The 24,916-nt window shown below is 34.3% G+C and overlaps 3 protein-coding genes across 9 annotated transcripts; all 3 read left to right on the top strand.

The window, feature by feature from the left end:
• The first annotated feature begins 1,196 nt into the window (after positions 1-1,196).
• LOC121238602 (GABA transporter 1-like) lies at positions 1,197-4,655 on the top strand. The gene is made up of 7 exons (XM_041135553.1): positions 1,197-1,479; positions 1,593-1,823; positions 2,492-2,589; positions 3,204-3,390; positions 3,493-3,623; positions 3,817-4,050; positions 4,173-4,655. The coding sequence occupies exons 1-7, from the start codon at positions 1,353-1,355 to the stop codon at positions 4,551-4,553; spliced, it is 1,389 nt and encodes a 462-aa protein (XP_040991487.1). The 5' UTR covers positions 1,197-1,352; the 3' UTR covers positions 4,554-4,655.
• Positions 4,656-7,723: 3,068 nt separating this feature from the next.
• Positions 7,724-11,026, top strand: LOC121238601. 4 transcript variants are annotated; one of them, XM_041135549.1, is made up of 2 exons: positions 7,724-7,880; positions 8,681-11,026. In XM_041135549.1, the coding sequence occupies exon 2, from the start codon at positions 8,746-8,748 to the stop codon at positions 10,546-10,548; it is 1,803 nt and encodes a 600-aa protein (XP_040991483.1). In that variant the 5' UTR covers positions 7,724-7,880; positions 8,681-8,745; the 3' UTR covers positions 10,549-11,026. The 4 variants fall into 4 exon arrangements, with proteins under 4 accessions (XP_040991483.1, XP_040991486.1, XP_040991484.1 ...); XM_041135552.1 differs by lacking the exon at positions 7,724-7,880 and adding an exon at positions 7,891-8,070; XM_041135550.1 differs by lacking the exon at positions 7,724-7,880 and adding an exon at positions 7,891-8,153.
• A 1,771-nt stretch (positions 11,027-12,797) lies between these two features.
• LOC121238600 (phosphatidylinositol-3-phosphatase myotubularin-1-like) lies at positions 12,798-24,569 on the top strand. Of its 4 annotated transcripts, XM_041135544.1 has the most exons (20): positions 12,798-13,001; positions 13,153-13,221; positions 14,424-14,498; positions 15,290-15,361; positions 16,720-16,789; positions 17,662-17,711; positions 17,959-18,248; positions 18,371-18,444; positions 18,528-18,591; positions 18,807-18,872; positions 19,492-19,591; positions 19,694-19,807; positions 20,099-20,268; positions 20,521-20,605; positions 20,908-21,135; positions 21,735-21,794; positions 21,948-22,012; positions 23,026-23,305; positions 23,471-23,904; positions 24,002-24,569. In XM_041135544.1, the coding sequence occupies exons 1-20, from the start codon at positions 12,885-12,887 to the stop codon at positions 24,168-24,170; spliced, it is 2,652 nt and encodes an 883-aa protein (XP_040991478.1). In that variant the 5' UTR covers positions 12,798-12,884; the 3' UTR covers positions 24,171-24,569. The 4 variants fall into 4 exon arrangements, with proteins under 4 accessions (XP_040991478.1, XP_040991479.1, XP_040991481.1 ...); XM_041135545.1 differs by lacking the exon at positions 24,002-24,569 and having other exon boundaries at positions 23,471-23,988; XM_041135547.1 differs by lacking the exons at positions 12,798-13,001; positions 13,153-13,221 and having other exon boundaries at positions 14,443-14,498; positions 16,711-16,789; positions 24,002-24,484.
• Positions 24,570-24,916: the final 347 nt, after the last annotated feature.

The raw sequence follows: 24,916 nt of genomic DNA, 5'->3' as shown, positions 1-24,916 counted from the left end.
GCTTTTTAAAAAAAAATCGATCATAAATCAGCGTGGTATCGATTTTTAAAAATCGGTTTAAATTGAACCGGATTTATATATATATATTTTTTTTAATTTTTTATATTATATATAATTTATATATATATACATATTATATACTACATTTCTAATTAATATAATATGAAATTTTAATTTTATTATTCAAGTATATTAATTTAATATACTAGTATAATTAGACACTAATTATACTATTTTAATCTTATTATTCAAGTTTTTTAATCTCACTAATAAGTTAGATACTACTTATATTATACATAATTGAATATTAAATAATTAGTAATTGTTAATAATAAATACTAAATTCTCATAATTAATTTTAGTATTAAAAAAATTATAGTATTAAACGTATATAGTGTCACACGTGTAAAAGGTAAATCGAAAAATCGAGACCGGAACGGACCGAAATCGGAAAAATTGAATGAATCGGTCTATATCAATTCTTAAATTTTCAAAATCGGTATATACCAATTCGATTCCAAAATTTCTCCAAAATCGAACCGATTTTACATGCTTCAAAATTGTATATACTATTATTCAAATATAAAATAATACTTCACAAGCCGTTAATCTTAAAAAAATAAAGCTAGTTTGGTTACGTAGATAAAACTATCTCATTTTATATATTCATTACAATTTTTCTAAATTCTCCTATAAATATAATAAATAATTCAACTTCTTTAAATTCTAAAACAAAACTTATATTTTAACAATATTTTATTCAATTTTTAACTTTTATCTCATCTCATCTCATATATGTAACCAAATGAAATATTTAATTTAATCATTTCAACATTATTTTAATGCTTTCTCACTAATAGGTTTAAGATTACTATCTTTTTATGCTTTATTAAATTAATTATCAATTATATACAAAAGATTAAGCACTAGTTGATATAAAATTATGAATTCAATCCCATAGAGATTCAGGCTTTTGAGACAAATATCATGAAAATAAAAATCGGAGACAACAAAAAAAGCATAATTTATTATCCTTATAATGGATTATATATATATACTCCATATATTAACGATATTATATATTCATTCACGTTGCTTTCTCTAGAAGAGGGTGACATACAGATGGTTGTTCAACTATAACTGACTGTTCACTATTTAATTCTATATCGATATTTGAATATTTAGCAGTCTATAGTGACGCCGTTGACTGGATCACGCCGGATTGTTTTTTTTTTTTTTTTTTCTTTCTAAATACTGTCATCCACTCATCCACTCATCCCTAAACTGGATTCTATTGCACAGACGGTATATTCATCGCCAAGGATCTCTTAGAGAAAACAGGAGCTAGCGCGATGGCAGCTGATCTGGTTCCAAACTCCAGCTGCAAGAGTACTGTATCCGCAGTTGGGAAGCAAAATGGCCTTCTTGATCCTTCAAAAGAGCTCGATGCTGGAGCTTTATTCGTCCTCAAATCCAGAGGTGAATCAGTAGTTATTAACTAAGAAGTACTTGTTTTTCACGTTGCTATCCAGTTCTTTCAACTTCCATGTTATATATTGTAGTTATTTGTGGATGATTCGAGGTATTTTCAGGGTCATGGCTGCACTGCGGGTACCATTTGACCACATCGATCGTGGCGCCGGTGCTTCTGAGTCTTCCTTATGCGCTGACCTTGCTAGGCTGGGCGGGTGGAATTCTTTGCCTGGTTCTTGCTGGTTTGGTCACTTTTTATTCCTATAATCTTCTATCTCTGGTTTTGGAGCACCATGCACAGCTTGGTCAACGCCACCTCCGGTTTCGGGACATGGCCAGAGATATTTTAGGTGGGTCATCAACTCATCATGTACTCTGCTTCTCGTGCCATTTCCTTCTATATTACTCATGTTTAATTAGAAAAAAAACATCATGTGCAAATGAAACAATACTTATGGCATCTTTTTTCCCGGATGGCTTACAAATAACATGAAACTAATCATCATATCCTTTGCTATCTGACAAACTGTGGGTATTTTTCTTTTTCTTTCTGTTCTGTTACTGTTCCTTATGGTTTTTCTTTCAAGTTTTGGTCGGTTTCGATGATAGTATTTTTTGTACCAATCATCGTATCTCGGAATGCATTTTTGTTTTTTTATTTTCAGTGTTTCATCCAATCAATGAAAATCCATATGTAGTTTTTCTTTAAAATAATTTTACTCACGATATTTTAAGGTGCCGTTTGCATAGTAAGTTGAGATTAAACGAGGTGAAATATTTTAAATGATTAATTTGAATAAAATATTGTTAAAATATTATTTTTTTAATATTATTATTATTTTAAAATTTGAAAAAGTTAAATTGTTTATTATATTTTATATTAAAATTTAAAAAAATTGTAATGATAAGATGAGATGAGTTGAGATCATTTCACAATCCAAACCGACGTTTAAGTCAAACAGTCTTATATATTTAACTTATGCTAACATATCAAAGCAATATATATATGCGTTGGCAGGACCTCGCTGGGGCAAATATGTTATTGGGCCACTTCAATTTGGAATATGCTATGGCGCAGTTGTGGCTGGAAGTCTTCTAGGAGGGCAGAGCCTTAAGGTCAGTACCATCAATATTTACCTATTAATTAAAGTCATTTCATACGTCTCCATGGGACCCAATTATATTTATTAATCAACATCTCCATTAAGTATTTCAAATGGCCTAAAGCATGGAAAGAACGACTCTGTTTCCATGGGGGCGGCGTCTAGACTTGCCCTTAACATTGCTCCTCGTTTCGCTTTGACTTGTACATACAGATATAAAACCAACCATTTTTTTCTGATGGTATGGCAGAACTCAATCATAAAGTATGTAACTTTGCAGGCTAATTTTGAATGTAATCACTTTAACTTACTTTTTCGAACTTGCTTTTGAAAATAATAGCGGACATTGCTACTTTATACTGACCCAACATTATATAAAACTAGCTAGGAAATAGAAAAGCAGAAAGAAATCGCCTCGGAGTGGGGTCCGGGGCACATAATTATAGGTTGTTTTATAATTTATAAGTCATTCACATTAAAAAAAAAATTAATTAATTTTTTAATAATAAACCTTACTTTTTTTTAAAACAATTATACGATAATGATGCATTTCACGACTTTAAGTAGCATCACTCAAAGTTGATCTGTTTCTCTGGTTTACAAATTTGTTTATTTGTTGGCGCGCAGTTCATTTACTTGCTCTCAAATCCAAACGGGACAATGAAGCTATACCAATTCATTGTCATATCTGGTGGGCTACTGCTGTTGTTGGCCCAAATACCATCATTCCACTCCCTGAGGCATATTAATCTTATCTCTCTTGTGCTTTGTCTTACCTACAGCGCTTGTGTTACAGCCGGTGCAATAAACATCGGTACTTACCTCAACCCACAATTTCCTGCATGCTTGCATGCAAAACATTTTATATATCATGCATTGCTCACGTAATACACGTACGTACACACTTCTCTAACAGGGCATTCCGAGAACGCTCCTATTAGGGACTATTCTGTAAACGGCACGGGAGTAAATCGAGTTTTTGGTGCTGCTAATGCAGTGGCAATCATTTCTACTACTTATGCCTGTGGAATTATTCCTGAAATACAGGTACGTAGTACTCTTTTTCAACGACAAACCATACATGAGTTAGTTCCATGTTTTGGTTAAATTGGAGCTCTGGTTTGCTAAACAACGTTTAGATCCTATACATCAGTAGTACTGAATTAATGCTATTCATTATATGTTAGCGAGAGATCAACTAATTAAATTGACTTAATTAGATTCTTCCATATAAATGCAGGCAACCATAGCTCCTCCAGTAAAGGGCAAGATGTTCAAAGGTTTATGCGTCTGTTATACTGTTATAGCCACGACTTTTCTCAGCGTTGCAATCTCCGGGTATTGGGCATTCGGCAATCAGGCCATGGGGACAGTTCTTTCCAATTTTATGGGCAACGAAAAGCCTTTGCTGCCAACTTGGTTTCTCTTGATGATCAATGTTTTCACCCTTTCGCAAATATCGGCTGTCGCAGTGGTAAGGCCAACTCAACTAGCTAGCATGGAAACCCTGCTTGACGTGACATTAATAGTCCTTCACTCTATCTTTTGGAAGCATTAATAAATTTCATTGATACATTGAATTGGTTGAATTTGCAGGTTTACTTGCAACCAACAAATGAAGTGTTTGAAAAGTTATTTGCAGACCCCAAAATGGATCAATATTCCATTCGTAACGTTGTGCCAAGATTGATTTCCAGGTCCTCATCAGTGATTATAGCTACACTTTTGGCAGCTATGCTACCTTTCTTCGGAGATATCATGGCACTTTTTGGGTCATTTGGATGCATTCCTCTTGATTTTATTTTCCCAATGGTTGTCTACAACGTGGCTTTCAAGCCCTCAAAGCGCAGCCTTGTTTTCTGGTTGAACACATTGATAGCAGTAGTATCCTCAGTGTTGTCCGTTGTAGGTGCAGTAGCATCTGTTCGACAAATAGTTATTGATGCCAAAACATACCGATTGTTTGCTAACGTGTAAAAACTACATTAGCTAGGTGTAGTGTATCAGATCTCATACAAGAATGATGAACACATGATGATGTTTGAGAGATGCTTAATTAAGGCCGCATTTCATAACACAGTAGTATTTGTTCTTGCATGTTCCATATGCTTTGGCACTTCTTTCCAGATTCATTCCCAAGCTTGAGGATGTTTCCATACGTTGGTTCAACTTTCGATGCCAAATACCTAGTATTTTCCTCGGTGAGCTAGCCTATAAAGAAGAATAAAGTGGTCTTATTGGGGAATGCTAGGCGAAAGAAAGGCTTGGATCCTTAAGTTAGACTCTGATTAGTAAATTAAGCTTGTTATGCAAGTAGATGAACGAGTGTCCAAGAAGGTTTTAGCTTACTTTTTGGACTATACATAAATTAACAAGCCTCTTATTTGTTATCATCAATTATGGTGCGTATTGGGGACGTACGCATTGTATTCCTTTATGTTCCTCATCAAATGCTCTCTTAGTTTCGTATTTCTATTTTTTACTTTGAACACAAAATGATTATATAAAAGTAAATTTATAAAATAACGTAATATGATGTGATACGTCAGATTGTAAAATTATTTTTATTATAAAGTAGAACTAATAGATTATACAAAATCATGTTAATTTGTGAGTTAATTTTTATAATTACTTTATATTTGCAATATTTTTCTTATTTTTTGTATAATTATAATTAGGTAAAGCAGCGAGATAACTTTTTTCTGATAATAGATTGCCTCTTTGGAGTAAGAAAATCGTTTGGGACCATAGGGCCCATTTACTGCCCACCATACTTTTCCAAATCCCATAAGCTAATTCCGGAAACTAGATTTTTTTTTTTTTTAAACAATAAGTCAAAGCAAATGAGCATGCTTATAGGAAAAAAAAAAAAAAACCAATCATCTCACTAGGAGTGCATGGCACGTTGTTAGACGGGAATATTCGGTAAGAAATCATATAGAACGTCGGACCCCTGAGGCCTGAACATCGATCTTGATAAGCACTATTACACGTTGGTGCTCGGTAGACAGACAGACAGACTGAAACAATTCATAGGATAATGTCTCGAGTCATAAAGCATTTCATGCTGTGCAACTCTCATTCATATCACGCAAAGCCACCTTTACTAATTAGTCAAAGAGATCACAATCAAACAGTCGTTAAGAAATCATTAAGCCTAACCCAGATGCATGTTTGGCAACCAAGCACTTGAGTGTTTTCCACTCCAATTTCAACCCTTTTTTTTTCCCCCAACATCTCAACATGTTTTTACTTCTTCAATTAAAAATAAAATTCTATAACTTAAAGTAAAAGGAGGGAAAAAAAAAACTTAATGGGGTACCACGCGCGGTACCATACCACCCCGCGTTGCCAACTCAAGCACAATTTTTTTTTTTTTTAAGAAAATCTTTCCGTGTTCAATTCTCTCTCATTTGGTTATGTAATTTAAAATGAGATATTTTAAATAATAATGAAATTTTTGAATTAAGATAAAATAATTTATAAAAAAATATGTGTTTGAATAATAAAATAAAATAAAATATTTTGTAAAAAAAAAATTTTAAATAGTAAGATGAGATGAAATGAAACGAAATGATTTTAACTTTTAACTTTTTAAGAATTTGATAAAATGATGGGTCTCACCAATTATTGAAAAATATTTTTAATTATTGGGTATAAAATATTATGAATATATTAAAAATAACTAATATATATTATTAATTTAAAAACTCATAAACATTTTGACTTTCTCAAAATATATATTTTTTAGTTGGCCGTGATTTAGATTATTTCAATATTATCAAATATGAACACATTTCTTTATTAAACGAAATTATTCTAATTATGACTTATTTATTATACTATATTTTATAAAATTTAAAATATATTTTTTTAATTATATATTACAATAAAATAAAATATTTTAATTGATAATTATATATATTAAAAATGTGGTAGTTAGTGTGTAGCGATATCATAGAAGGATAAAACTTTATAGCAAATCAACCGACTCTACTATAGATGTACTATAGAGGTAGATAAAACTTTATAGCAGAACAACTGTAACATTACTATAGAGGCAGATAAAACTTTATAACAAATGATACTACTGTAGCAATAATTAAAAAACTAGAGATTAGATCAAATTTTATATTAGATGAGATAAAATTTTATATTTTATCATTTGAATATGAAATAATTTGTATCTCAGCTGACCATCAAACCCGGCCTCAGAGTTTTACGCATTCATTTGTTCTTTTTTTTCCTTATAAAAAATTAGGAAAAAAAAAAAAACAGTTAGTCGGACCGACTCGATGGACCGTCCGTACAGTTTCCCGGCCGATTAGCAGAGGGGTCAAATCTGTAAAACGACACATTTCCGCGTGATTGCCATTAATGATTGTGACAGACCTCCCCACTTTTGACGTTCTGCACTTCAGCCCCTAAATTTATTACTATTTGTACGTGTAACTGCTAATTCTAGGAATTTCTTTGTTTTGTCTCTTATTTTCACTGATGGATGCAGTTCAGAAAATACTTGCAGAAAACGTACTAGCATGTTTGTATGTCAAAACTTTTGAGAAAAATTTTTTATATTTATTTTGCATTTGTATTTATATTTAGGATAATGGTGGGATCTATTAAAAATATATTTGAAAAAAGAGATGTATTTGTATGTTAATAAAACTTATAAGATCTATTTTTTTTTTTAAATCATCATAAGATCTACTCAAATGTATACAAATATTGTCAAGGTTTTTGTTTTTAAGATTTTGTATAGGGATTTTTAATACAAACAGGTTTGTATAAGGAGATTTTTTTAGTATAAAGAGAAATAATAGTTATAATTGTAAGTGTGTAAATACATCGTAATTTTTTTAAAAAAAATAAAAAAAATAGAAAATTATATGAGAAGAAAATTAATTTTTTAATAATAAACTTACTTTTTTCAAAATAATTATATAATATTTATATATTGTATAATTATATGTAATATGACTCGTGTAAATAAATTTTTCTTTGCTAACCTTGATGATACTATGATACCGACAATTTTGAAAAAATATGAGATTTTTTATGTAACACACGAGAATTGTGGGACAAACACACAGAGAGAAATGTAGTAGGGTCTAAAATGCAAAATGAGCACTAAAAAGTTAAAAACATCACTAGTATGTCTTTAATTTCACTCGTTTTCGCTCTTCCTGTCTACAATTCTCTATTTTCTCCATGTGGCTCTAGTTCCAGTGCACCTTCCTAGCTCCTTCCCCTCCTCTCTCTTTCAGCTTCCCAGCTTTGCTTTGGACTTTGGACCCGTGATCGGTGAGTTTTTCTCTATTTCCGTTTTTGTTTTTCTTAGAATATATCATTTTGCTTTAGTTGCTTCATGGTGTTTGTATAAATCTGTGTGATACACATGGTTTAGATATCGGGTCTACCATTTTTTTTTTCATTATCAAGCGTAATGTTTGAAGTGAAAGCGCACACTTTTGGTGCAGAGGAAATGGTTTTGGGATTTCCTTCTCTTTTTTTCTTCTTTGATGAATTTGGTTTTGGAATCTGGACGATATGGCGGCTGAGGTTGTGGGATTTGGGGTATGAATTTTAGGTTCACGTCATTTTCGTTTTCTTGTTTGTGCATATCTTCTGGAGAACTACTGGCAGTTGCTACTTGCCCAAAAAAAAAAAAAAAAAGGAAGAAAAAGAAAAGAAGAAGAAGATGAAGAAGAACTAGTTGCCTCTAAATCGTGTAAGCTGTTTTTGATTAGCACCAGGTTTTCGGGAGAGCGTCCCGACTAATCCCTAAATCGTGTAATCTTGTGAGATTGTTCTTTTTGGTTGATTTGGTGGCTGAGAAAATTGTGGAAAATAAGGAATTAAAAAAAGAGAGAGGTTTTGATTTCATGCTTCTTGTTGTTCGATTAGCTTCCCAACTAAAAAAAGATAGTAAATTTCGATTTGCTTCAGTGATACAGTTGAATACGAGAACAAAGGAGGGTTTGTCAAAAAAATTAGGACAATTTTGAAGTCTCTGATTTTCTGAGTGTTTGGTGCAAGAAGTTGGATTTTCTCTGTTTTTTGTCCTGACTGTTTAATCGTGTTTATTTTTATATTTACTGCAGAATAAAACAATATGATGGTGAATCTCGCTTAGAGATATTGTTCCTTGGATTTTCTGGGGTAAGAGATGGTTGCAGAGTCGTGGTTTCGCAGTCTGTGGAAGACTCCACGAAATCATGAGGCCCGTCCTGGGAAAGTGGTGATTGGAGTGTTAGCATTCGAAGTTGCAAGCTTGATGTCTAAGCTGATTCATCTATGGCAGTCTTTAAGTGACTCCCAAGTTGCTAGGTTGAGAGAAGAGATCACAAACTCAGTGGGCATAAAGAAGCTTGTCTCAGATGATGAGGATTTCATTGGTGATTTGATATGTGCAGAGATGTCTGAGAATATGGTACATGCGGCAAAATCTGTGGCCAGGCTTGGCAAGAAGTGCAGTGATCCTAGTTTGAAGAGTTTTGAGAATGCATTTGGCGAGTTGATCAAAATTGGTACTGACCCATACGGGTGGGGATTTTCATGGAGGAAGATGGAAAAGAAAGTCAAGAAGATGGAAAGATTCATTGCCGCCAACGCAAACTTGTATCAGGAGATGGAAATACTTGCTGATCTAGAACAGACTCTAAGGAGAATAAAGGGTAATGATGACTCAGGCGGTGTAAATTTGCTTGAATATCAGAAAAAGGTTGCATTTAAGCGGCAGGAGGTGAAGAATTTACAACAGATCTCTCTGTGGATCAGGAGTTATGATTACACAGTTCGTCTCTTGGCAGGATCTCTGTTGGCAATATTCAGTAGGATGAAACATGTCTTTGGAATTCAACAGATGGTTGATGCTGATCTCAGGGATTCAAGAGATATGAGCTCTGATTATATCCCTCACAACCAGTCGGTTTCTGCTCTGTTGCAATCTTCGGTTCATCCATCTGAGAATGGTCTTGGTAAATTTGCTTCAGGTCCCCTTGGGGGTTTTATTGCTAAATCAGGACCAATCTTTAGAAAAAGTAAACGTAACAATTTCTATTCGGGTCCTATCGGTGGACCAACCATGAAGTCGGGTCCTATTTCAGCAAAGAATAAAAATGTCAACTTCTTTTCAGGCCCTCTTGCAAGGGGAATGCCAAAATCAGGTCCAATTTCTGTATCAGATGAAATAAAGCATAAGTGGTGGCAGGGCCATGGCCGGTCACCTGGGGTTCATGGGAAAAAAAAGCCTGACCGGCTAACTCATGTTGGACCTTTTAAAGGATGCATGATGGCTGGAAGTAATTCTCACGTCGATTGTTACTTAAGTCCGATAGCTGTTCGTTCCAGGAATCTCAATGGAGCCAATGGTTTTAATGCAGACCTTCTTGCTTCTGGAAAGGCTGATCATTCTAATATGTCAATCTTCGAATCCAGGCGCAAGTTGTTGGATGCTCCACCTGAAACACTTGGTGCTGCTGCTTTAGCACTGCACTATGCAAATGTCATTATCATAATCGAGAAACTAGCAGCATCTCCTCACTTGATTGGTCTTGATGCAAGAGATGATTTATACAATATGTTACCCACGAGTGTGAGAACTACCCTTAGGGCAAAGCTGAAACCATACACCAAGAACTTGGCTTCATCTGTTTATGATACGGTTCTGGCAGAGGAGTGGAGCGAGGCAATGACAGGGATATTGGAATGGTTGGCACCACTTGCTCATAACATGATAAGATGGCAGTCCGAGAGGAGTTTTGAACAGCAGAGCTTGATCTCCAGGACGAACGTTCTTCTGGTACAAACTCTTTACTTCGCAAATCAAGAGAAGACGGAAGCAACAATCATCGAGCTTCTTGTTGGGTTGAATTACGTTTGGAGATTTGGTAGAGAACTCAATGCAAAAGCTTTAATGGGGTGTGCTAGCAGTAGAATGTATGATGAATATTTGGATCTGGACAAGTGACATCAATTTCAGCTCATAGCAATTTCCAACTGAAACTGAAGTCCTTGCAACAGACTGGCCTCGAGGAGTTATACATTGTTCGACGGTCGGAACTGACTCGCTGGTACAGTAGGCTTCTCAATTCAACTTGAAGAACATCGATCGCATTTTGTGTGAGAGAGAGCCCCACCTACTCCATACATATATCAATGCTGAAATTCTTCGGAGTCAATGGTGTTGTTCGAGCATGTAAACATTCTTTCTTTCGGTGAGAAGTTCTTGTCGCCAAAAAAGATGGCTCCCTCTTTTCTCTTCCTCGTAAATTATACTATGTTATTTTTTTTTTTTTATAAGAAGTATACCATGTTATTGGACCTTAAGCCTGAAAGGTGTACTTATTCGCACTACCTGTTTGTCGTAATCGTGTCGGTACATATAAAAGGCTGTTCTTACATAATGATATTTTATCTTTTTAAGTGGCGATCTGTATTGATGGTGAGCATTATTGGATCAAGTTATTCCCTTATTTTTTTGAGTCAAATCAATGTTTTGAATACGGTATCAAATAACGTACCAGTCAAAACATTAAAATAAAATATTTCAATATCGATATCGTTTCGAAATAGTTGATATATAAATAAATTATATAAATATATTTAAATTATATTTCAAAATAATAGTTTATATATGAATAAGTTATATATAAATACATATATATAAATTATTAATAACCTAGTCTGAATTGAGAGTAAAAAATAAACTTATAATTTAAAAAAATAAAAAAAATTAAAGGTCGAAATATCGGCCGGTACAAGTTAAAATATAAGCTGGTACGAAACATATATGATGCCTGTATTGACTACTGGGTTGATACGAAAAATATAAGCATGCCGACCGGTACAGTACGAGATAAAAAATAATGACATAAATACATGAAGTGAGATTAAAAATATTGAAAATTTTTTATCATTAGTCATTATTCATTATCACACATCTTATGAAAACACTTCTATATCTTATGAAAAAAAATATAAGTGTGGAGTATGAGAGTGAATCATAGATGATGCATAAAATTCCTCAAAAACATTTATTATTTATACGGTCAATAATATATAATTCACTTTAGGTGAATGTAATCTTTTTCTCAAATGTTTTCATCCCATATCGTAAAAAAAAAAATGATAAACATACATTTTTTTACAACACTTTATATAACTATATTATAAAGTGTGGTTTATAAAAGTAACATTATTTTATACAAATATTTTTATTTTTATACATATATTATGAAATATATTATAAAATATATTGTGTAGGAATCAAATGGTATCTTTACTATCTTAGATAGTCATGTTCAGTGCATGCACTGACATTGTCACGGATCCAACTACATGATACTCCAACGTCACACTTTGGAAGATTGTGTTTGTTTTCTTCTATTATATCTAATAAAAACGTGCATGCTAATTTTAAATCCAGTTATTTATGCCCAATTTCTCCCTTAAAATATAAGAACATTATTGGAATATATTATATACAAATGAAAATTTCCCAATATAGGTTTGTGAATAAAAAAAAAAAGGGGTAACAAATAAAAAGAACATGATAATGAATGATTTAGGACCTCTTCCAACCAATAAATCAATCATTAGATAACTATGAATTCATTAAATTAACGACCGTAACTTTTTTATTGATGACCAATGCACGATTTCATTTCATATTCAAGAGTTGAGACCATGTCCCATGAATAGGAGGAAACATGTACTTAAAAGTTAGGACTCGTGCTAACCTAATAAAAAACAATTATAGAACTCATGCTATACATTTACAACGAAAAATTAAATTTGAAATCGTAATAACAGAGTTATCTAAAAATTATAGAAGATCCAAACCATAAAAGCGACAATAAAATTTTCTCAAATAATATGTAATATTCTATATATAGATATAAAATAAGATAGATTATTTTTAATTTTCTCTAAAACTTGCAACAAGAATAAATAGATATTTAATGAATAGATATAATTTTTTCCATTAAAAATATATATTTAATGAGTTGAGAGGCCTCAATCTAAAAACCATCTCAATTCATCTCATCATTATAATTTTTATAAATTTTTACATAAAATATAATAAACAATTCAACTTTAACATAAAATTATATCATCTCATATCATTATCTAAATCTTACTTTTTTTTTTTTTTATTAAAAAATAAATAATATATATATATATATTTTAAATGAGTAAAGAAAATAGATCGCTTGCCAACAGGCAACAGTAACATACAACCAAGTTACCAAACCCCCCGCGTCCCTTTCCCTGAGCAGGAAAAGGTTCAGAGCGGTTTGCCTCATGGCCTTGCCAATTCCAAGCAGCAGTCGTCGAACGACGTCACTCCAAGACACCTCCGAGTCCGAGAAGTTGGAGGCCGCCTCTAGCTGGGACGCCCTCGAATGGACCAAAATCGAGGTTTATGTTCCCTTCTGTGCAGTTCTCTCCTATCCTCCTGTTTTTTTCAATTCCAGGGTTTCTTTTCATCTCTCTTGCTGTCTCATACGCACCGCCATCTATGGAATTTGCTTCTCAATCACTTTCTTCTCCCAATTTATATTTTCCGCAGCCCGTTTCACGGTCCATTTTGGATGTGAATTTGGACTTCCTTCTTGAAACTGAAGAATTCGTCGTCCAGGTTCGTCCAGTTCTTGCTTGAATTACTGGATTCTTTATTTTTCCTAGAATTTCAATTATTTAGTTCTCATGTCCGCGACGGAAAGCGAGAGTTAATATTTTGCTGTTTGATGGATAGTTAGAAACAAAACTCAGGGCACGTTTGGTGATGAGAAATTTTGCAATTTTTTTCCAAATATCACTTAAATACAAAACATTTTTGAATATCAAATCTTTAACCTTTTCATTTATTCATTACCTAATTATTACAGTTTTTACAAACTTCAAAACAGAATACAAAAAAGAATACAACTTTTTTAAACTTGAAAACAAAAATAACATTAAAAAATTATATTCAAACAATTTTTTAACTTTATAATATTTTTATTTATGTGGCCATTGTTATAGACTTTAATTTTCATGATTTCCTTGTATTCGTTTCTAGTTCCTGACTAGGTGTAATCACATGTATATTTTCTGTGTACTTGTGCTGTGCCTATTTCAATATCAATAAAATATCTTCTTACTTAAACAAGAAAAAATTCAACTTTTTCTTTTTCATTTCTCAAAATGTAATAAAACACATTAACTTAAACCATTTCACTACTATTTACAGATCATTTAACTACTATTTACAGAATTTTGAGATACTCAAAGTGTCCAAAGGAGTCCTAATCTTTTTCTTTCTAAACAACTATTTAAACTAATCTATTTTATAATAGAATAGAGAGTAAGAATGGGGCAAAAAGGTACTGTTGGCTCCCAATGAATTGTATGTACAATGATAGCGCAAAAAAGTGATTATCAAGAAGTGTTGATGGTTAAGTTTGAGCATTTTAGCTTAAAAGCATGCGAGAGGAATTGCGAGATAGGTCAGCTGAGGAAGGTCATATCGTCTTGAAGGAAGTATGCGAGTGGGTCTATTCAGTGGATAAGAAAACTAAGCAAAATAGGGTCTTGTTTTTGCGTAGGGAAATCTAAGCAAAATTGATTTATCTGTTTCTTTTATTTTTGTTTGTGGTAAGATATAAAACTTGTCAACCTGTGATATTTTCGGTGTAAGATTTTTATTTGCAAGAATTCAAAAGTTGTGAGGGATAGCTGTGGTATCGCAGTACTTTATGTACAAGAAATAGTGATTCCATTTGTTTTTCTACCCTTTCTGTTTGTTTGCTATCTAAATGTATGGACAAGGTTTATTAAGTATTTGGACTTTGCTTTCAGGGATACGGCGTCGTTCTTGTTAATACTGATGAGGCGGGTATCTTGATAGTAACCAATTTTCGTCTTATTTTTCTTGTAAGTAATGAGTTAAATATTATCTGCACATTAACATAAGGAAATATTACTGGCGTCAATGTGCACTGCATTCCAAAATTGATTTCTGGTTCTCACCTATCTTTTACCATGGTGTGCCTCACAAAAAATTAAAAAAAGAAAAGAAAAAAGAGTGGAAGAATTAAGATACTTTTGTTGCAGCATCGAAACCTTGATTCAGTTGTATTGTATCTTGTAACCAGAGGTTGTTTGAGCTGTAGTTGACAAGATGTTTGGATTGCAGTAGAATTTCTATGACTTGCAGTTTTATACTCTAAAACATGTAAACAGAACTGTAGAGCACATAAAGCATAAAATTGACATGCAGGTATTGGACGGATCTGTGTTTCCTTAGACGGTATAAGCGGTCAATGTCCCAAGTCTAACCCATTATGATATTAATCTTTGATATAAATCATTTATGGCAACAAGTTGTAACCTATACAGGTTGCTTCTATTAGAAAGAATGAAGAACAGAAGACAAAATGGCATATATGAGAAATGTTTTAAAGTTTCCTTCTATTATTTTTAATAAAAATAAGAGAAGAAATAGTAAATAGAAATGCACTGGCATGTATTCTTTCTTCATCTTTTTTGCTCTTTTTATTAGAATCTGTTGTATATACATATAAGTGCATGTTGCTGGATGTATAAATATATGTAAACTCACACATACATGTCTTTATATTTATTTATTTATTTATTTTGTATTTTTGCCTGTGAGTGTTTGTCATAGCTTATAGTTTTCTATTATTATTTCTTTCCTTTTTAAGGGTGAGGGAACAAGGAATATCATTGGACTTGGCACAATTCCACTGGCCACTATAGAGAAGTTCAGCAAGATGGTAAGCTCTCATTTGTGTAGTTTCTTGTTGAGAGTCAGTGATGGATTTTAAGGCCTCACTCTTCAAAACTCTTTATATGTTTAATTTTCATCTGTTCCACTGTGCTGAAAACACTTTATATCTGGGTGTCAGCTCAAGATAGTGCTAGCTTTCCTTCTTATTTAAAGTGTATGTTTTTCTGTTTTTTCTTCACCTCCTTAGTCAGGTGCTCCTCTGTCCCAAGTGGAGCATGAAACCCCAAGTTCTGGTGCATCAGTACTTCAGTGCATTTAACTTGTATTAGCAACGTTATAGATGACTCCAAACTTGGTTGTCTTGGCTGATTTTCTGGCCTTAACTTACTCTATCAACTATTACTTGAGGGTAGCAGGAAGAGTCCTGTTATGTGACAAACTCATGCTAGAAAACTTTTGAGTTGGGTTTATTGCTTTGATCTCTAATTACATAGGAATGTTTGCCATTGATGGTAAGGTTGAAGATAGAATGCTAGGAGACTTAGAAAAAAAAGAATGCAAGGAGATGATATTCTGGATGGTTGAGATTCAAGATAGCATGAATGCAAGAGGTAGGATTTAAAATCAAGGGAGAAATTGACGATGCTTTTATCAGGTTTTATTTTTTATTTTTTTTATAGGCAGTCAATAATTTTTATTCATAGGAAAAGGAGGCATAGCCCAAGTGCACGGGATGTTTTGATCAGGTTTTATCAACTCTTCTTATGCACAGATCACGGATTTATTCTTTTGGCCAAATAAATGGCTATTGCCTACTTCTACTTATGCGTGATATGCATAAGTCTGGCTATCTGCTTACTTCTAGTTATATTGAATATTGAGGCTTGCTCTTAAATGATCTCGGCATTCTATCGGTAGAGGTAAATCAGTCCTGAGCTTTAGCTTATATACATGACGCCCTCGTATGTGTTGATAAGATCTAATCCAACACCCTTCTTCTCTATCAGCAACTTTAGAGGTTGGTTGACTCGTGCCCTTGCAGAGGCAACCTAATTATTCCTTCATGCTTAACATCATCATCATCTTCATCTCTCTCTCTCTGATCTTCTAGGAGATGAATGATTTGTAAATTACAGACATGGCAAAAGTATGGCTTGATAGGAAGGCATGAGAGGTGCTTTGTGCTGTCATCATTTTTCAAGTTCATCCTGAAGTTTTCTCTGGCGATGAAACATTCATCTATCTGATATTATTCATTTCGATTTTTATTCTTTTGTCTTGACTGAAACCTTCCTATATTTATCAGTCATGTTGTTTGACATTCGGATTTCCACCTCAAATTTTTGGTATTCTTTTGTTTTGAGGTAGTTTCATGTTTAATTTACTATTTTTAAGTGCGTGTAGGCTGCAAGGGTTCAATCAGCCCCTCGTCAATATGACAAGACACCGTCACGACGAATTCTTCAGGTCATAGGTATGCTTTCTAATAGTTTCCTTCTATTAGATTTTCTCGACGTTTCTATTGTTCAATAAATTATCATTATAACTTCTATCAATCAATCCATGGCTGTGCTTGAGAGAGGTTTTATTATTTCTTTGAGGACTTACTGGCTCTTAATTTGAATGCCAACTGCATTTACTCTTTGAGCCACATTTTATTTCAAGGGATGGGCGTGATGTGTTGGCAGTGAATGTTAGTGTTCAAGTCAGTATCTAGATGTTGCCTTGGTGGTGGTTAATGGTGTGAAGAATAATGCTGTTATTCAGAAAAGAACAAAACAGCCTTGCATGTTGTTATGACCCCTGAATGCCTCCTAATAAGAACAGACATCGAATTGTTCACCACATTTTAGCTTCTAATACATGCAATAGGTGCTTCATATTTTAACTAGTATACTAAATCAAAAGGAGAACTCGCTGACTCAAGTTCCCATTTATGAAAGGCATGAGTAAGTTTAAGAATCTGCGAATGGATTCTCACATCTGCCTTGAATTAGACTAGAATATAAAGAAGCATCTACAATACTTTTCTGAAAGAAATCATGCATGAGACCTCCAATTTAATAGTGTAGATTGTACTTTGGGCTATGCCTATTCTATTAATACAATCGTTTACTTATAAAAAAAAAAAAAATGAATCGTGTAGATTATATTTTGTTAAAATATAGTCTTCCAACGATTTTATTAGACAATTGTCCTTTTCATCCCCAATAATTATTACTGGAATGATGGCTATTTTATTATGTCTTGCAGACCCCATACAACATAGCCAGTTATTTTAATTATTATTTGCTCCTTCTTTGTGATGATTGCAAGAGGAATAAAGTTCCCCATCATATTTTTCAGGGAAGGATATGAGAATTATCGTCTTTGGTTTCCGCCCTAGAACGAAGCAGGTTAATTTCACTTTCAGTTGTTACTATGTTTGATTTCCTTTGTTTAATATTCGAAATGATAAATTTTATGCAGTTGTTACCACACACATTTTCTTTTCTTGTCAGTTATAAGTTTTAGTTTGTAACTTTGTAGTTTAAAATAGTTAATTACTTGACAGTGCCTTAAGCAACAATACCACATTGCTAATCATTGATGTTCAATTCCCCAAGCTGCTTCTGCATGTTGTATGATTTTTGAATTCTACAGAGACGTGCAGTATTTGATGCATTACTGAGGTGTACTAAGCCTGCAAGTCTATGGGATCTTTATGCTTTTACTTCTGGACCTTCCAAATTCAACAATACTAACCCAAGGGTGAGGTTACTAAATGAGTATTTCCGGCTTCTTGGAAAAGGTTCCTATTTTGCATCGATGAGTATGATTGAGAATGGGTCATTCACATTATACAATGATATGTGGAGAATAAGTAGCATAAATTCCAACTATACAATGTGCCAAAGTTATCCATTTGCCTTGATTGTGCCAAAGGGCATTAGGTAAGACAGTGATATCTATGCACTCTGATTTTTGCTGAAATATTTGTAATGTTGATAAACTTTGTCTTCATTTTGAGACTAGAACTGGGCGTGTAATAACTTTGCATGGCTATTGATGCTAGTGATGAAGAAGTGATTCAGGCTTCAACATTCCGTGCAAGATGCCGATTGCCTGTAGTTTCATGGTGTCATCCTGGTAAGCAATGAACCTTTTTTTTTAATTTTTTATTTTATGTTGGTAATGACTTGCTTATGTTTTACATATGTGTTGAATTATAGGAACTGGAGCTGTCCTTGCACGTTCATCCCAACCATTAGTTGGCCTTATGATGAATATGAGGAGGTAACCTGTAGTTTCTGTCAAATCAACTCCACCCTTTTTTTACCCAACCCCAAAAGGTGAGAAAGAAGCAGCAAAATAAAATCTGAAAAAAGGTGGTACAGAACACAGAATATCTTATATGTTATATACGGAGTTTTGAAGTGTTATATTTTACCTTTGATTCATATGCCTCTTCTTGAAATTTCATGGGTTCAATTCTCTATATTTGTGTGCAGCAACACTGATGAAAAACTTGTTGCTGCACTTTGCACTCAACTTTCTGGTATGAGTGGGGTACGAAGGTATGCATATAAAAGTTGTTCCTTTCCTTCTATCTTCCATATGATGCAAAATGTTGTATTCTATGATTTTTACCAAATATGTGCAATCATGAAGCTTGTATTTAGAAGTTAAATTGTTTAACTGCTGCATGTGGTACTCGTGTTCCTATCCTTGACGCTATTAATAAAATTTGAATGACTCATATAAAAATGGAAAAAAACTGCTGCATGTGCATCAATATAATCTGTGTAAGTGTAGAGCCACAAAGATTTGCGGCTTTGCTTTTTACTCTTGAGAAATCTTTCTTTCCATGCTGATAAGAAACAGGTTTTATTTATTTTTTTCAGAGGTAAGAAACTGGTTTTATGTTATCATTTCAATATGTATATTTTGGTAAGAAATGGTAGTTACCTCTTTCTGTGGTATGCTTTGTTACATATATATTATTAATGTTTATGGTTACATTAAATAAAAGTGTTGTTATGGGGTATTAATTATGATTGTTAACATTTGCTGCTAATTTCTTCCATAATGCGGGTTCAATAGAATACGCTAATTTCTTGAAAGCTTTATTATTTCTTCTGTTTTTTTTGGGCTAACATTGATTGATTTTTTATTTTTCCCTCTTTTTTCTCCAAGGAAGCTATATATTGCCGATGCAAGACCCAGGAAAAATGCTTTGGCAAATGGTGCAATGGGAGGTGGCTCAGAGTCATCTTCAAATTATTTTCAATCTGAGGTCTCTTGACGGCTTGTATTGTCAAATTATTTGTCTCATGGTCATAAACTATGATTTATAATATTTTACTCCGTCATATTTCTTCTTTGTTATTTTCATCAGATAGTGTTCTTTGGGATAGATAACATACATGCGATGAGGGATAGTCTTGCTCGACTTAGAGACTACTTGGACACTTATGGCGCTACTTCATCAGATGGAATTTCATCATTCCTGGTTAGTCTCAGACATCTTATATAGATCTGGCTTCTTAACCGCACTGGACTATATTAATTGATTCATTTATCTGGGAAAGAAGTCCATCTACAGAGATATTAGATATTAGTGAAATTTCTGGTGCTGGACTATGTTAATTGTCTCACCTTTTTAAGGGCTCCGAGGCAGGGATAATCTCACAAGTCATTTTCATTTGACTTCGATTGATATCTTATTGTTCCTTTTTGATGAACTTTGTCTGCAATGCCTTGTTTGTAATCATGACAGTATTGATACTAATTTTGTTGACAGAGGCATGGTGGATGGAGTTGGGGTGGAGGCAATCTCAGCAGCATGTCTGCTTCAGTGTCAACCCTTGGTGACAGTGGTTGGTTAATACATGTTCAGAATGTCTTGGCTGGTTCAGCTTGGATTGCTGCACGTGTTGCTTTGGAATCGGCATCAGTTCTTATACATTGCAGGTTACTGCTCTTTCACTACTAAAAATGTCCCATTTTAAGAACAGCACTATATTTCTACTCATAAAAAAATTCATCTAGTTTTTGCTATAGCATATGTACAAAGATCTTTCAGTTGTTTACCTATGAAAAAAACCCAAAGATATTTATGTTTGTTGATTGCGTGTGAAATTTGTAGTGGATTTGTAAGATGTTCTACACTTTACCTTATCTATTTTTCTGAGTTGACTCTACATGCACCAATGTTTTGTGTAGTGATGGGTGGGATAGAACAACTCAGTTGGTTTCACTTGCCAGTCTGCTGCTTGATCCATACTATCGGACATTCTCAGGGTTTCAGGTATGAACTGGGTGTTACTGGTCTATGTTCTATAAGTTTTCTATTGTTTTTTTATAATGATTCTATCAAGAAACAAAGGAGAGTAGCTGTCGAACAAGGGAAGCATACAAGAGACAGCAGAAAGAAAGAAGGAAAAATCTGACTCCAAAATTAAGAAGATCAAGAAAGGCCAAAAAGAAGGAACCGAGCAAGTTTCCCCATCACTCTATCCGATTGAGAAGTGATATCAAGAATGACTTAGTTACTTCGGATTTATTCCTATTCCAAGTGTTTGACATTTTGGATTTTTCATCTTTGTACAGGCGCTTGTTGAGAAAGACTGGCTAGCATTTGGTCATCCATTTTCCGATAGAATAGGAATTCAAACAGTAACTTGTAGCAGCAGCTCTCCCTTTGAGTTAACAAGGCAGTCTTCTGCAGGGAGTTTCACATCATCACCTATACGCCAGTCATCAGGATCTTTTACGTCTCAAGCTCCAAGTTCATCTCATGTGCAGAATTCAAACAACTATTCTCCCATATTTTTGCAGGTTTGTGCACCTTGATATAAAATTTAGGGAGTCACTAGAATTTGTTTCTCAGCTTCTTCTCATGTCATTATTGTCGGCATCCTAGTATTTATTCACACTTTCTGCTGGCCCAGCATTGAGCCCAAAAAGCTAGGGCAAGGTATAGAGAGCCTGAGCTTAAATGATACAGGCGAGATTTAAAGGGGCCCACAACCTTGGTGTTTAATATTCTGGCTTATTTTTTATGAATGTATTCATAATAATGGGGTGAAGTGTGTGGTCTGACTCAAATGGCACTTCTTGACAAAAGGTTCTTAGACTGATGGTTTTCAATGTGCCGCCAAACAATTATTCTCATTTTGGTGCATCCTGTAGCTCATTGTCAAAACTCTCCTGGCCCATTTGAGTGCGTATGGTCTCTCCACTTGAGATCATGTTAGGAGTTGATGTCAAGTATGGCATGAATAGAGTTTAAAATGACACTTGGTCTCATGCACCCCCCTTTTTTTCCTGCAACCCCCACACCCCCCCCCCCCCCCCCCCCCCCCCCCCCCCCCCCGGTTTCTTTTTTGCATGATGATTTGGTTGTAGTTAATTTTGGATTTATATATATTTTGCAGTGGGTTGATTGCATTTCACAATTGTTGCGGATGTATCCTTTTGCTTTTGAGTTTTCCTCGGTATGCAGCCCTCATCCAATTTGACAATAAGTGTCATGTTTTTTTGTTTGAATATTTGACTGTTGATGAGCATCTTATTTTGATCCCTTTTATTTTTTTCCTTTTGGTTTGAAACTAATTGCTCGCTGACATGTATGCCATTTGGTGATTTAGGATTTCCTGGTGGATTTCTTGGACTCTGTGCTTTCCTGTCGTTTTGGAAATTTCTTCTGTAATAGGTAAGTTTCTTTTGTCAGCATTGGCCTCAATATGAGGGATTTAAAGTTGCTTTTGCCAGAGACCAAAGACTCTGGTCTCTAGCATGCGTCAAAGTTGCATGCATCTGATTCATGTAACTTTGCAATTTTGCATTCAAACACTGGATGTGGAATAACACTTGATAATTAGTTAACCGTTCTGGGAAAGCTCATTTTTGTTGCTTTTGGGGTGCAATTTTCTTACTCAGTTCATTGTGTAATTATCATGCCGGTAGACAAAATGCTTCTTCAACATTTGGTGCTTGTAGACTTATAGTTAGTGCATATATAGCATTGGACTTATAGTGAGTGTATATATAGCATGGTGCTTAAATGGGGAAAACTAGTCTGGAATGCATCAAAATCTGGTAAAAAAGTTTGAAATGGAATGGAATTGACACACGTATATGTGCTAAATAGGAAGCTCAGAAATTGCTGGCAAATTTAAATTTAATCATATTATGTGGTTGAATGGTGTGATTTCTCTTACGCCAGTAAACTGGTATCATTTTATTTCATGAGTTCATGGATTAGGTTAACATTTCTAGTTCTTGAGCACTGGAATCTGGTGTTTTGTCTATGTCGTCTCTATTTGCATCATGGGTCAAATGTTTTCTTCTCTTTTCCATCACATTGTGCTATTCATATATATGGAATATTAAAATTTTAACTAGAAATCCAAATCTTATAAATTTTCAATGCCTGCTGATTTTATGGTTGCGAAGAAAAATAAAATAAAAAATTTCAACGGCTGCTCTTATGATATCTATGCCTCTTTCTTTTGTTTGTTTTTTTTAACACACTTGAATGAATACAAAATTATCCCAATGACTGGTTGATCATCCAATCATATGAGGTTCTATCAGGAAGGTAGAATAACATTGTGAAATACACAATAAAGGAAGTGAACTTCTGTGATGCTGACTGTTGCAGGAAGTAGTCAGTTCTTTTTTTTTCCTCTTGTTTTTTTCCTCATCGACTACTTTGATGTTCAGCGAAAAGGAGAGACAGCAATGTGGTGTTTCTGAAGCTTGTGGATGTTTGTGGGCCTATTTGAGTGATTTGCGTGCTTCGGAGGGAAGCTCTCATGTGCATTACAACCTCTTTTATGATCCATTGAAACATGATGGTCCACTATTGCCTCCTGCAGCAGCCTTAGCCCCAACACTCTGGCCCGAATTTCATCTTCGTTGGGCTTGTCCTTCAGAAGCCCAAGCTGGGGAGCTTGAAGCTCAATGTCGAAAGATGGCTATAAAGTTTTCTGAGCTGCAGAAGGTGGTAGACGTTACTTCTGTCCTATGGCTATAAAATCTTCCCTAATAGAACCCCCCCCCCCCCCCAAAAAAAAAAAAACGGAAAAAAAAGATTTCTTTTTGGATGTACTTTTACTTTGTTCTAAAATTGCTATTTATATTCAAACTGAGTTGGATGTATTAACAGGCGAAAGATGTTGCAGAAAGGAAATATAAAGAAATTACAACTGCCATGGAATCATTGAGTGCCGAGTTACGAAATGAGAAGCAGCTCAACAGCTCGGCTATGAACCTGGCAAAGAGGGCCGGTAAGGAAGGTGAAGCGATAAAGCGAGCAGTACAGTCTCTGGGGTGCAAGGTTCACTTCTCAAGCAGTGGTGATTGTACTGTTGGATTTGAGAGCAACCCTGCAGAAACACCACAGAAATTCATCAATTCCACTTCAAAAAGAAAATCAGATGTTACTGTGCAGCATGATGAGAAATCAGATCTCTCTGTATCTATTACGGTAATGGCCGAGGATGTTATTCCTAACGATCCAATTGGTCGGGTATGTGAAACTTTATGTCCGTTACGCACCCGAGATGGGGTCTGCAGGTGGCCAGATGCTGGTTGTGCTCAGCTGAGTAGCCAATTTGTTGGGCTAAAGGCAAATTTTGATGCATTTGATAAGCTTTCTATTTATGATAGTTATTTTTAATCCGAGTAAAAACTGTAGATTTGGAGCCAAGCGTGAGCTTCCAGCACCAATTCTGTCGCAGTACTTGGTTGAGCTTCACTGTTCGGGCAAGGATTTAAGTAGATTTAGACTTAGATGTTGCTCAGAAGAGATTCGTGTTTTTTTTTTTTTTTTTTTTTTTACCTCACCCGAAATAAAATGGACTTAAGATGGACCCCAGGCATTTGGGATGGGTCCCAGGACTGTTGGTACAGAGTTTAACTGAGAGAACCATCTTGGTATAACGAGGGAGGAACGCAATAAGAAAGCTTGAAGAAAGTGTAGATGCAAGAGCTAAGGTATATCGTGGAGGCTAAAGTTTACGTAGGTTTTGTCAGGATGTTGACCCAGCCCAGGTAAATTAATTACAGTGCCATTAATTTCCTGAATAAGATTAGCTTTTGTAGAGGCTGCTGGACTAGACGTTATATAGTTCATCTCTTTTATGTCAATGCCGTGAATGTAAATGAATAAAATTTTGTACCTTGCGAAGCTTTGTGTTGTGTTGTAAGCTGTCCGTGTGTGTACTTTTGCTTCTCCAGAAAAATTATGAACTGACGCATGCCATCATATGGAAGGTTATTCGACCTAAATAATAATTTTTTCTTTTTCCTGTAGAGTTGTATAAGGAAGTAACATCAGTTATAGTCCTTAATCATTAAGAAAAAATTAAAAAAATATATAACTTGACTAATAGTCACTTCTTTAATCATCAAGTAAAATAAAATAAAATAATAGTAATAAATGAGTAGTAAAAGGGTAATAAGCCTATTATTATCTTTTGGGTTTTTGTCAAGGTACGGGAAGGGGGATTGGTTCCTGTGTGTCCGGGAGCTGACAGTTCAATTCTGCTACGTCAGTCACAAACGATCGCATCTAATTTCATCATAGAGAAAAATGAGAAACACATGTAAT

Source organism: Juglans microcarpa x Juglans regia, chromosome 7D (genome assembly GCF_004785595.1).
Source record: "Juglans microcarpa x Juglans regia isolate MS1-56 chromosome 7D, Jm3101_v1.0, whole genome shotgun sequence".
Classification (NCBI taxonomy): domain Eukaryota; kingdom Viridiplantae; phylum Streptophyta; class Magnoliopsida; order Fagales; family Juglandaceae; genus Juglans; species Juglans microcarpa x Juglans regia.
Note: the sequence above shows the minus strand (reverse complement) of the source record. Positions and strands in the feature narration are given on the sequence as shown.

Excerpts from the sequence above, each read along its gene's own strand:
- LOC121238602 (XM_041135553.1), top strand. The coding sequence starts at position 1,353 with ATGGCAGCTGATCTGGTTCCAAACTCCAGCTGCAAGAGTACTGTATCC. Across the intron at positions 1,480-1,592 it reads ATTCGTCCTCAAATCCAGAG|GGTCATGGCTGCACTGCGGG; the intron begins GTGAATCAGTAG and ends AGGTATTTTCAG. Across the intron at positions 1,824-2,491 it reads CATGGCCAGAGATATTTTAG|GACCTCGCTGGGGCAAATAT; the intron begins GTGGGTCATCAA and ends ATGCGTTGGCAG.
- LOC121238601 (XM_041135549.1), top strand. The coding sequence starts at position 8,746 with ATGGTTGCAGAGTCGTGGTTTCGCAGTCTGTGGAAGACTCCACGAAAT.
- LOC121238600 (XM_041135544.1), top strand. The coding sequence starts at position 12,885 with ATGGCCTTGCCAATTCCAAGCAGCAGTCGTCGAACGACGTCACTCCAA. Across the intron at positions 23,306-23,470 it reads AGTTTTCTGAGCTGCAGAAG|GCGAAAGATGTTGCAGAAAG; the intron begins GTGGTAGACGTT and ends ATGTATTAACAG. Across the intron at positions 23,905-24,001 it reads CCAGATGCTGGTTGTGCTCA|ATTTGGAGCCAAGCGTGAGC; the intron begins GCTGAGTAGCCA and ends TAAAAACTGTAG.